The sequence below is a fragment of the Anomalospiza imberbis genome, chromosome 1 (genome assembly GCF_031753505.1).
Source record: "Anomalospiza imberbis isolate Cuckoo-Finch-1a 21T00152 chromosome 1, ASM3175350v1, whole genome shotgun sequence".
In the NCBI taxonomy this organism is placed as follows: Eukaryota; Metazoa; Chordata; class Aves; order Passeriformes; family Viduidae; genus Anomalospiza; species Anomalospiza imberbis.
In genome coordinates, this window is record NC_089681.1 from 128,892,553 (window position 1) to 128,904,011 (window position 11,459).

An 11,459-nucleotide genomic window follows, 5' to 3' on the forward strand; every position below is an offset into this window, starting at 1 on the left:
ACCTACACCCATGTTCCAAGTTTCAGCAGAGGGACAAAGTAGAAAATGAGCAATGTCGGAATAAGAATGGTTTAATATATTGCTTTCTGACAGCAGATGAACAAGCACTATTGTATGTTGTACGTTGTAACTTTTAGCTCTTTTTTCCCCCACAGTTTTCCCCCACAAACATAAATATCTGCATTTAGACATTGAAAATGCAGTTATTTTATTTTTTATGACTGCAGTTTTTTTGAGTGCGTGTTAACACTTGCTCTCTGTTCCGCCTGTGCGTGTTTATGTCTGACCCGCCCGTGCGGCCCGGCGGCACCGCCAGGCCGCGGCTGCCCCCCCGCTCCGCGTTGCCACGGCAGCGGCGGCGGGAGCAGCTCCCGGCCGCCATGAGCAGGAAGGGGGGAAAGCTCCTGGTGGACTCGCTGACCCGATCCGCCAAGCACTGTGAGTCCCCCCCGGGCTGCAGGAGCCGCGCCGCTCCCGCCAGGCCGCCCCTCGTTGCTCCCGTGCTCATCCTGTGTGGCCCTGTTCGCCTCCCATGGGAAGCACTTTACCGGCGCCCCCTTAGGAACAGCGGTTGGGGCCGGGCGGGGGGTGATTATCGGTGGCATGGTCCTGGCGTGTTCCTGTGCCTGCCTCGTGTTTGACCAGCTTAACTTACAACCTGTGTTTGCTTGTGTTGGGGCCGGGCAGTTACCAAAAGCGAAGTGGAATGTCTGGTCAAGCTCTTCGACAGGCTGGTGGGCAAGGGCAGCAGCCAGTTCGCTGGGGCCGGCTTCGACCGCACCGTGTTCCGAGACACCCTGTACAACGCCTTTGGCATGACGGATGACGTGGTGTTGGACCGAGGTGAGGCGGGCGCACGGCTCTGAACGCCCTGGAAGGGGTCGGGATGACGCTGCCGACCCGACGAGTGTGTCCATACCAAAGAGCGCCGTCTCGTCCCGGCTGGGACAGCAAAGGAGGAGTAATCCTCGGGAGCTGTTGAGAAAATGGCATCTTCTCGTTCTGTCTGCGTCACGGTTTTCCCTGAGTTCGGAGAGCTCGTGCTCTGGCTCGAGGCAGAGCAGCCCGAGGCCGTTGGCTGCCCTGTGGCTCTTTCTGTCGCAGGCTCTGTAGTGTCGCGATGGAAGAGGGCAGCGCCACTTTGCTCTTTTCTCCGGTGGTTCCACCGGGAGCTGCGGTCGCTGCTGGGCGACAGCTCTAGCTCAGGCCGGGAAGTCCCAGGAAGGCATTCTGATAACAGTGGGTAACGCTGGGAATAGAGGCTCTGTGAACAGCATTGAAGGGCCTGGGCAGATAGTACAAGAAGTGAGAGTAATGAGCCAAATAACCCCTTGAAAATACAGTGATTTCACAGATTGGTAACAAGGGACATGTTTGCAGTCACCGTGAAAGTTGAAGGAATGATCTCTGATGTAGAGGTGTCTAGAGGAGTATGCAGAGCAGGCATAAGTCTGCCCTTCTTTCAGTCTTGGGCTGCTGAGAGCCACCCCTTTGTTCAACTTTTTCCATGTCTTTAGCAGGAGAGCTACCTATATGCCATAAAATAAAAACTTGTTGCAATTTCATGCAGCAAGTCATCTTAGAAGATACCTCACATAACCTTACACATTCTTAAAAATTATTTTAATGCTTACACGCAAAGGGGCTGATTTCAGTTTGCAAAAGCAAACCTGTTGTCTTCAAAGTCAAAAATGCTTGGCTCTGCATGGAGAGATGTTCCTTCAGTCAACTTACTAATTAATATTCTAAAACACAAACTATTACAGATGCTAGTGGATGCTTTGAACTCCTTGGTTTTGAATTACTATATTACAGGCTATATGAATAGTGAAGATGTGAGATTGAAAGTTGCTTAGGGAAGGGAAAAGAAAAATATTTTGTTACATGACAGAAAGAAGGTTATTTTTCTTTGTAGATTTAATAAATATCGTTTCTAGGATTATTTTGTCCAAGATTTTCCGAGACAAAACCTAGTAATTTAAATCTTAATCTGTATGCAGAATTATCCCTTATTTTAAAGGATATTGGTTTATTTGCTTTACATCTGCATGGAAGCATACTTCCTGTAGTTAAGTCAGGAAGGCAACAGATCAGACAAAATCTTACCAGGCAGGATTCTGGAGTGGAAGATCAGTAAACTGAGGGGCAGAATCCCTTTCATTGTTACATCTTAGAGTTGAGAACAGTAATCTTACCTTGGTGAAAGCAGACAAACATCTTAAGAAGAAAGATAATTTATAATTTTACTGAATTTAAGAAAACATTGCTTTTTTGTGTTTCCCTATCATATAAATTTGAAATGTGTCTAATATACTTCCTAGTGTTCAGCACTTTTGATAAAGACAACAGTGGCTGCATCACCGTGGCGGAATGGGTGGAAGGCTTAGCAGTGTTACTTCGGGGGACCCTGGAAGAGAAGATGAAATGTAAGATTGATCTGTATGCTAATATTTAGCAGTAATGATTGAATTAAAACCAACACATTGCTTTTGTTATACTTTAGTAATTACTCTTACAAAGTATTTGGTAATTGAAAAGTTTTCTTCTGTATAGTTTAATGCAATGAAACTGAGTTCTGAAATGGCTTCTCTGAGACAGTTTTTTCCTGTGTAAACTGCTGTTACCACAGCCACCACCTTTTTGGTTGCTAACAAAATCTTGCATTTAAACTGAAGTTTATTCTACAGCATACACTTTTGGCAAAATACATGTTTTTGTATTCACACACAAAATTAGAAAGAAGCAGATGAATCTCTAATGTGGTTTTGGCTAATGAACAGTCTCAAGCCAAGTAAGACCAGTGCCAACATTCATTTACTGGCACAGTGGGAACACAGTCGCAGTTGCAATAGCTCCAGCAGTTCTTCAGGTTGGAAGCAGAGATGGAAAAACTGTAAGATGGTAATGAGAACCTCCACAGTAATGATAGAGAAAGATGAAGGAGAAAAAATAGCAAGAACTCTAGAATTTTAAGCAGCAGGGAAAAAAATAGGGCATGTGGGGTGGAAAAAAACAATAGAAAAAGGAGAATGACAGGCTGTTGTTTCCATAGTTCCTAGGTTGCAGCATTAGCCATCCCTACTGCATTATATAAATTCATCTGGGAAGTGGTCAGGGGTGTCACAGCATTAGGATGTGTGCCCAGGTTGTAATTCAGCGTGTCAGTACAACCACAAACAGTAAAACACGCATTCCTGCTGTAAGCACTACAGAAGATAACTAGTGCATAGTGATGCAGTGCTGTCTGTCACAAGTGTTTGCTAGGAGTGTTTCAGCATATATATGATAAATTTGGCTCAGTTGATAATGTACAGCTCACATTTTCTGTCTATAGGTAACAACTTGAATGGTACGTGATTATGGGTTGTAATCAACTTCGTATTTATTTGTATTTCAAAAGACTGTTTTGCTGTTTATGACCTGAATGGTGATGGATACATTTCGAAAGAGGAAATGTTTCAAATGCTGAAACACAGCCTTCTCATACAACCAGCAGATGAAGAGCCTGATGAGGGAGTTAAGGACTTGGTAGAGATAGCACTGAAGAAAATGGCAAGTACTTACTTATTGTGATACTTGAGGGTCTTTCAAACATTCACTAACTGATACTTAAAACCTTTCTATGAGGTAACAAAATAAGGTATCTTATTTACAGTAGGATTCTGCAAGTCTCCTGAAGAAAGCCAGAAATATATGAGATCTAATGAGTCCCAGTCCAGTATTCTCATATGAAATAGTTAATTTAGTATGTGAATGTACTATAAACTTTATGTATAAACTAGCACGTATGTATGTGCATATACATCTATGTCAAAGCAAAAGCCCAGTCAGAAGTGGAAAACTCCAAAGTGTAAGCTGCATTTATTCTATCAGTACAGGCATCTGCAGTAGCTTCATTTTTAAGTATATTTGTGTTTTATCAACTGATCATGAAATGTCTTTATTTATTCGTATGTATTCTATTAGAATAGTAAACTCAAGGTTATTAATGTGAAGCTTGTCTTACAGTGCTTAATTTAGAATATCAGAGCATCTGGGGACAGTCTTGTCAATACTTTAATGAAATCAAGACACATATACTCTCCTCTTCCATGGTGGTGGTCAAAAATTTTCAAACCAGGTCTTGCATCCCAACTCCTTTTATTTAAGACAATCTTTTCAATTTTTCAATCTCTCTCTTTTTGCCTTAGGTAGAGGCAAGTCACACAAATCTTTTCTGAGCATAAACTGATGACCCCCAATTTGCAAATCTAACTAAAAATAGAATCCACGTTCTTTAAACACCTGTTAAACAAAACTACAGGTAATAATCTTTTGCTGAAGTGTTCCCTTCCTTTTGCAGGACCATGATCGTGATGGCAAGCTTTCTTTTATGGACTTTGAAAAAGCAGTCAGAGATGAAAACCTTCTCTTAGAAGCCTTTGGACCATGTTTGCCAGACATAAAGGTACATTAACCTTGAGTTCAAAAAGAGTTGCACAAGCCAATTCCTTACAGACACTTGCACCAATCCTGTGAATGGTATCTTAAGCCAATGTTGAGTTCATCCTCTCAGTGCCAGTTCTGCTATCCAAAGGTGGCCCCTGAGCACTCTCACTCCAGGGTTGTTGCAGCACAAGGCTGCAAATATTAATCTCATCACTAAGGGAAATTTCAGTCCTGTACATTGTCATCCCATCTCTAGCATTCCTGTTTTCATCCAGTTTATCTCATTCTGCAGCAGGGCCTTCTTTCCCTCTATGCCAGATCATTCTTTGGTGGCACACTCCTACTGCTGAGCAGTTAAAATTTTAATTTCTCCTTCAACTATAACTTTGAATATTCTGGCTGGTCTGCTAGTGATGACACCATTAATGCTATGGATTTACCTTTTCTAAGCTAAAAAGCAAGAGAGAGTCTTCACTGCATACACATTTCAGTTCAGTACTTTTCTGACTAAATAGAAATCCTTTAGTTAACTGAAAATTAACTTTTTTTTTTTTTTTTTTTTAACAGAGCAGTATGTCATTTGAACAGAAAATTTTCCGGGAAATTCCTAAATAGTAACTCCAAGTTGTAATTCCACTGCTGAATACTGTTAAAAGGGGTCTTCATCTTCACAATTCTTCGTGATACAGTAAAGCCAGTCATATTTCAAGTTGCTTCTAGGCTTCAGTATTCCTTTGCTGTTAAAGCTAAATGAATAAATGAATTTACTTCTGTAACTCTACCTAAATAGAGTTCTTCTGTGAGTTATAAAAAATATGTTACAATATGAGGTACACAGGACAACACTGCAACAATAATACAGTATATTGGTTTCTTCATTGCAAGTAACAAAATGACACAATTTTTAACAGGGAATCACTGAGAAATACAGTATAAAGTAAGTTTTATTTTTTTACACTAAAAAATACATATTTTAAACTATATTCTTTACAAAAGGACTGTTGGAAGATACTGCCAGCAGTATCTATATTCTTCTTCTCTGCTTTACAACTGGTTTGGCTGAGCTGCTCTCTGGTTTTTCCACAGACGTTGAAACAGAATCTGCTACCTAAATTGGAGGGGAAAAAATTTAGTAACCTGTAACCATTACTTTTTTAATGCTCATTTTAGAGTAAGGCCACATCTCCAAGATTTGGGTATTGGGAGGGATTTATTACTATCATCACACTTGTATTGAATTTTCCTGCTGACTAGAGGAAGAAAGTAGCACCAAAGGCAGCATTAAACACAACAGAGGTGAAACTTAGAAGATACAGCCCTACCATTTTTGTATTTAACTACACAAACTGATTTCAGATAGTCAGTGATATAGTATTACATATGTCATCTCCCTTCTTCCTAACAGGTGTTTTTAAGCAAGTTTTAATGTGCTTTATAAACTCACGTATTTCAGGAAACAAAGGGAAAGCAGAAACATGTATTTTGACATGTATTTTAGAAAGGTATTTAATATAAAGAGTGCTTATTTATAAGATATGCACTTTCAAATCAATCTAGTTAGTCAAGGGAGTTTTTTCATATCTTAATGAAAATGAAATGTTCTGTCAGAAATGTTTGACCTGCTAATTGATTAATATCCTCCATAAAAGGATATATAGCTTAACACATGCTTCTCAGCATGGAATTAGTGATTCTGTACTGCTTTTAATGGCATAAGAAATGTTGGAGCAAAATTACATTGAACTCTGACTTCCATTATTTTCCTTTCAGCAACTAGACACAAGTAGTACACTGGAGTCAGCAGGACTACCTACAAAATTATCATGCCTTCACATGTGGAGAAAATAAAAGTAGTTTACTGTAAATCACGTAAGAACATGCACTGACATTTACACTTTCTCAAGTGTAGTGTAAGAGGTCTGGAGTAGAATTGCCTGCAATATTCTAGATTGTGGAAAAGTTAAATAGTAAGAGCAGTAGCTTTAAGTGGCAGATAAACTGATAATGAGTAAATGCTGAATAAAGCTATCAGATGGTCACTATTTTTATAGATAACAAGCACCTGTGTTTGAACCATCAGAACTTTAAGAACCCATACCTCTTTCAGTTTATTTCGAATTATTGTAGCTGAAGTATTCAAAGACTCATCATCCATATCCACTTTAGGTATTTCTGGTAGTTGTGGACCAATAACAACTTCAGTATTGTCCTCACTTGTTCCAATGAGGGAAAACTTGTTTCCTTCTTCTCTCTTCCTCTTACGCTCTTGTAGGTGAGTTGTACGAGGCATAAACCTGTCAATTCCATTGCAAGCTGGAACCATTCTTTGCTGCATTAAGGAAGCCGGTGGAGTGTACACTCCTGGATGTACACTTGGAGTTAAAGATGCGTTTTGACCAAAGTACCCAGAAATTTCAGCACAATTGTTATCATAGTGTGGAGATGTTAACAGGCTCCGATTCTGAGTCCCAGATGGATATGCTGTGTTGTGGGATACCCCAGGAGAACTTGTAAAGCAGGATGGATCCCAGCTACTGGCTATACTTGATCCTGATGTACTCCATGAACAGTCATGTTCACAGTTCTTTGAGGCTGTCTTCTTAGGGCCTTCTACTTTCTTTAATGCAAAGCAATCTTTAAAACAACAACAAAGAAGCACCTTCACTATTTCATGTCATTATTAGTTCTAACACCCAAGAACAAAACTTATGATATAAATGCAGGAACAATACCAGTGATACTTGATTCCCGGCTACCTTTCTGTGATTATTTTCAAGCTTCAAATATAACAAATTCAGCTTTCAAACCAGTTTTCCAGTCTAGTGCCTTTCCTGGTTTATAACATAGAAAAAACCTAGATGTTTTGATGTTAAAAATCAGTGGGTTTAGTCCCTTTAGAAATTCTCACACAATGAATAATGATACCCAAGAATGTGAGCACAAGAAAGGAGAAGCTTGTGCTCAGCAATTTGCTTATTCCTCAGCTTGCCCAGCCTTAAGCACTGCCTGGGAACTCTGTGGTAGAGGAGCCGTTGTAAACACAGTCCATTCTTAACATTCTCCCAGTGCAAAGACGTAGGCTGGAGAAATTTTTTGAAGGTTCTGGTATAGTCATATTCCTTCCAAAACTGTCCCTTTGGCATGCCTGAGGAGGCTGGAACAAGTGTGAAAGTGTGATCCCAAATTTCCTGCCAGTGCTTTAAATCTCTGGTAACATTTTGAAAGAAAACAAAAAGTGAAGGAAATACTTCATTATTAATGCTTAAAAATGTCATTATTTTAGTCGTAATCAAAGACAAAAAATTACTCTGAAAAGGATATAGTTCTCTACACACTGAGAGATGTCTCCCTGTAAACACAGTTAAAATGTTTCTGTATTGGGTGTGCATGGCCTGTTTTTTTGTAGCGGGGGGGCTACAGGTTTGGCTTTTGTGAGAAGCTGCCAGGACCTTTCACCATGTCCAGCAGAGCCAGTTCCTGGTGGCTCCAAAGATGGATGTGCCACTGGGCAAGGCCAAGCTGATTAGAAATGGTGGTAACACCTCTGTGGTAACAGATTTAAGAAGGAAAATAAACAAGAAGTGGTCGTGCAGTTGTAACTACGGCCAGAGAAGAGCAGAGCGAGACCTTGGGAGAAACAGCCCTGCAGACAGCGAGGTCAGTGCAGGAGGGGCAGGAGGTGCTCCAGGCGCTGGAGCCGACATTCCCCTCGGGCCGTGGTGCCGCCATGGTGAGGCAGCTGTGGCCCTGCAGCCCACGGAGGGCCATGGCGATGCAGGGATCCACCACAGCCCATGGAGCAGCCCCAGGCCGGAGCACGTGGATGCCTGGGAGGAGGCTGTGATCCTGTGGGAGACCCGTGGAGAGGGGCCCTGCTCCCAGGCTGGAGCAGCCTGACCTTGGAGGGCTGCACCCCGTGGAGGAGTGACCCGCACTGCAGCAGTCTGGGGAGGACTGTTCCCCATGGGGGACTCGCGTGTCAGCAGCTCACAGGGAGCTGCTGCTGGTGAGGTGAGCTCACGTTGGAGAGGTTCACAGAGAACTGCCTCCTGTACCACCCCACGGTGCAACGGGAACGACTCCTGTCCTGGAGCATCAGGAGAAGCCTTGGGTGATGAACTGACCATAACCCCCATTCCCTGTCCCCTTGCACTGCTGGGGTAGGGGGTAGAGCTGAGAAGGCAGGATGGTGTTTATAAGGGCTTATTTTACTTCTCATTATCCTGCTTTGATTTTGTTAGTAATAAATTCACTTTCACTTTCACTTAAACAGGTCTCTAAGTAGACCCTGTTTTCCTTGATGGTATTTGATAAGTGATCTCTCTTCTGGTCCTTATCTCAACCCATGAACCATTTGTAAAATTTTCTCTCCTCTGTCCAGTTTGTGGAGGGCAGTAAGTGAGCAGCTTTGGTGGGTGCCTGGCATCTGGCCACTGTCAACACACTATAGCACCTTTAAAAGAGGTAGGTAAAAAGTGTTTTCTTTAACAGGCACTTTAGCCAAAACCCCACCCAGTCCTGAAGAACATTAACATTTTACAGGAAATTTAGTCGGGATTGTATAGAAAATTTAATCACTAACCTCTTTGATTTGTTGCTTTTGCTATATACTTTCTTCTATCCTGCAACTTCTCTCTAGTTTCTTGGACTGTTTCAAATTCTGGAGCATAGCACACGTGCAGCAAACTACCAAAGAAACTTCGTTCATCCATTTTTTTCTTGGCCACCCTGAAGGGAATTAAAGTCTATCAAAACTGAGGATTTTACTTAACACATTGCAAGTACAGAAGGTGTAAAAGATTAAGACAGCAAGAGGCAGATATTGCCCTGTCCAATACCTTGCACATTGCAGTTTTTTGAATTTTATAAGGTACACTTCAGTAAACTGCTCTGCTGGATATTCATCTAGAGCATGATATTCCTCAATGGCACCATATAATGCAAATTGTTCAACTAACTCCTTCATAACACCTAATGCAGGAACTCCTTGTATCAGTAAATAGCGAGATTCCAAGTTGATAGTGTAAACCTGAAAAAAACAAAAACAAAAACTATTCAAAACCATTCCCATTCTTGCTTTATTGCAAAAGGCATGCATTTTCTCCATGTTCTCTGTTTTCCTCCAAATCCTCTCAGGATGCTGAAAACCCCTACGTACTCTGTTTTGCAGGGCAGTAAGTGCATGGTTATTTGGGACCTCTTCATCACTGAGCAAGAGCTGAACTCATGCCTCTCATGCATAGTAAAACACAAATGAGACTTGACTTTTCTGCACAAAGAGTACTACTGCCAGTTCCTGAGTAAAACCTCTTACATCTCTGGCCAACTTCCATGCAAGAGGTACTAGTAACCAGTTCATAGGAGTTACTGTCAAAATACAGAAAAAAACACTGAAAAATCGGTCTTCTTCATAGGCAAAGAAGTCGTGCAAGTGAGGAAAACTGCTTTTTTCCACACAGGGAGTTAAAAAACAATTACCACAATTCCCTGGGGCAAATCCTGTGTGTGCAGAGCTGTCTACTTCCCATGGTGATCTAACGGCGTACAATTTTAAGACACACAGATAAAATCTGGATGCTGAGAGAAAGAAGGTCTTCTCCCAGCAGGTTAAAAACCAAACCAACCATTCTCTTCTGCTTTGTGACTGTTGCATAACAGACTCTAAGCAAAGCTTTTTGATGGCTCACTATGTACAACAGCAGCTAGGCAGCTCATCCCTGAGATCAAAGGAAATTTATTCTGAGTTTGTTAAAAAAAAAAACAACCCAAAACACAAATGTTTAGACTACATAAGTTGCACATATTTCTTAAAAAAACACTATTATGGACAAAATGGGAACTGCTTGGGAAATCAACTCTCAAACTTCCGCTATAAAAGTCTGCGCAGGCAGGTCACATAAGTTTACTTGTGGCAGCAGCACACTCCCACCTACGTTCTTTTGGGAACAAGGGATTGAAGGAACCTGATGCTTTCACTATGCGATTGGTTTTTTTGGGAAGGTTTGTCCTTCTACCTCTTTCTTGTCCAGGAAGAAAAGATTCTAATAAGGTTTTTTCCACACTTGGAACATCCATACTGTTTCTACTGTGTCTATCCTCCAATGCCCAGTGATGGCTGGATGCCTGTGCTGGCCAGAGCTCTGTGGATGCACAAGGCTCTCTGTCCTCTGCCCCACTGTGTACACTTGAAAGAATAAAAGAATGTAATAGCTTTGAGACTTCATGAAGTATGGAGGGTTTGAAATTTTACAGGAAGGTGGCAATAGTGAAAGAGATGTCCCTTATATGTGTGGGCATGCAGTAACCATTATTCCAGCACTGGTGAGACCACACCTCGAATCCTGGGTTCAGCTCAGGGCCTCTCTCTCCAAGACACTGAGGTGCCAGAGCACGTCCAGAGAAGGGCAGCGGAGCTGGTGAAGGGTCACGGGTCTAATGAGGAGCAGCTCAGCGACCTGGGGGGCTCAGGTTGGAAAAAAGGTGGTTCGGGGGGTCCTCATCGCTCTCTACAACTCCCGACAAGAGGCTGGAAACAGACGGGGGTTGGACTTCACGATCTTAAAGGTCTTCTCAAACCTTAGCGCTTCCTTTCTGACGCCAGCCCTTTAAGGTGCCGCTACAGCTCGGTGTACACTGAGCGCACACAGAGATAGCCCAAACTCTCAGTTCAGCTGCGGTAACGAGACGCTCCGGCCGCGCAGCAGGCGAAGCCCAGGGCCTCCCTCTCTCCCTCCCGGGGAGCCGCGGGGCTCCAGCGCAGGCCCGGCCGCCCCCAGCCCCTCACCCGAAGCGGCTCCGCCCGACACCGCCCGTCCCCAGCACCTTCACGGCGCGCGGCCGCCACCCCTCGCGGTACTTGGCGCGCGACTCGCAGGCTCCCAGCTGCGCGTGGTGCCGGCACGGAGCGCCCGGGCCACCGCTGCTGCCGGCCGCCATCTTCCCACCGCCCCACGGCGCGCAGCCCCCATTGGCTCCCTCCGCGCGGCGGGGAGGAGGAGCCGCGGTCCGCGCGAAGGAGCCAGTCAGAGGCG

The 11,459-nt window shown here is 43.2% G+C and overlaps 2 protein-coding genes across 3 annotated transcripts; one reads left to right on the plus strand and one right to left on the minus strand.

Moving 5' to 3' along the window:
• Nucleotides 1-273: 273 nt before the first annotated feature.
• Nucleotides 274-5,209, plus strand: CLXN (calaxin). The gene is made up of 6 exons (XM_068211113.1): nt 274-438; nt 688-843; nt 2,322-2,426; nt 3,401-3,552; nt 4,343-4,447; nt 4,996-5,209. Exons 1-6 carry the CDS (start codon nt 279-281, stop codon nt 5,041-5,043), a joined length of 726 nt encoding a protein of 241 aa, XP_068067214.1. The 5' UTR covers nt 274-278; the 3' UTR covers nt 5,044-5,209.
• On the minus strand, nt 4,934-11,396 carry RBM48 (RNA binding motif protein 48). Of its 2 annotated transcripts, none has more exons than XM_068211074.1 (5): nt 11,251-11,396; nt 9,267-9,457; nt 9,011-9,156; nt 6,527-7,062; nt 4,934-5,536 (listed from the first exon to the last, which is right to left on the minus strand). In XM_068211074.1, the coding sequence occupies exons 1-5, from the start codon at nt 11,362-11,364 to the stop codon at nt 5,453-5,455; spliced, it is 1,071 nt and encodes a 356-aa protein (XP_068067175.1). In that variant the 5' UTR covers nt 11,365-11,396; the 3' UTR covers nt 4,934-5,452. The 2 variants fall into 2 exon arrangements, with proteins under 2 accessions (XP_068067175.1, XP_068067168.1); XM_068211067.1 differs by lacking the exon at nt 11,251-11,396 and adding an exon at nt 10,491-10,716.
• Between the last annotated feature and the right edge of the window lie 63 nt (nt 11,397-11,459).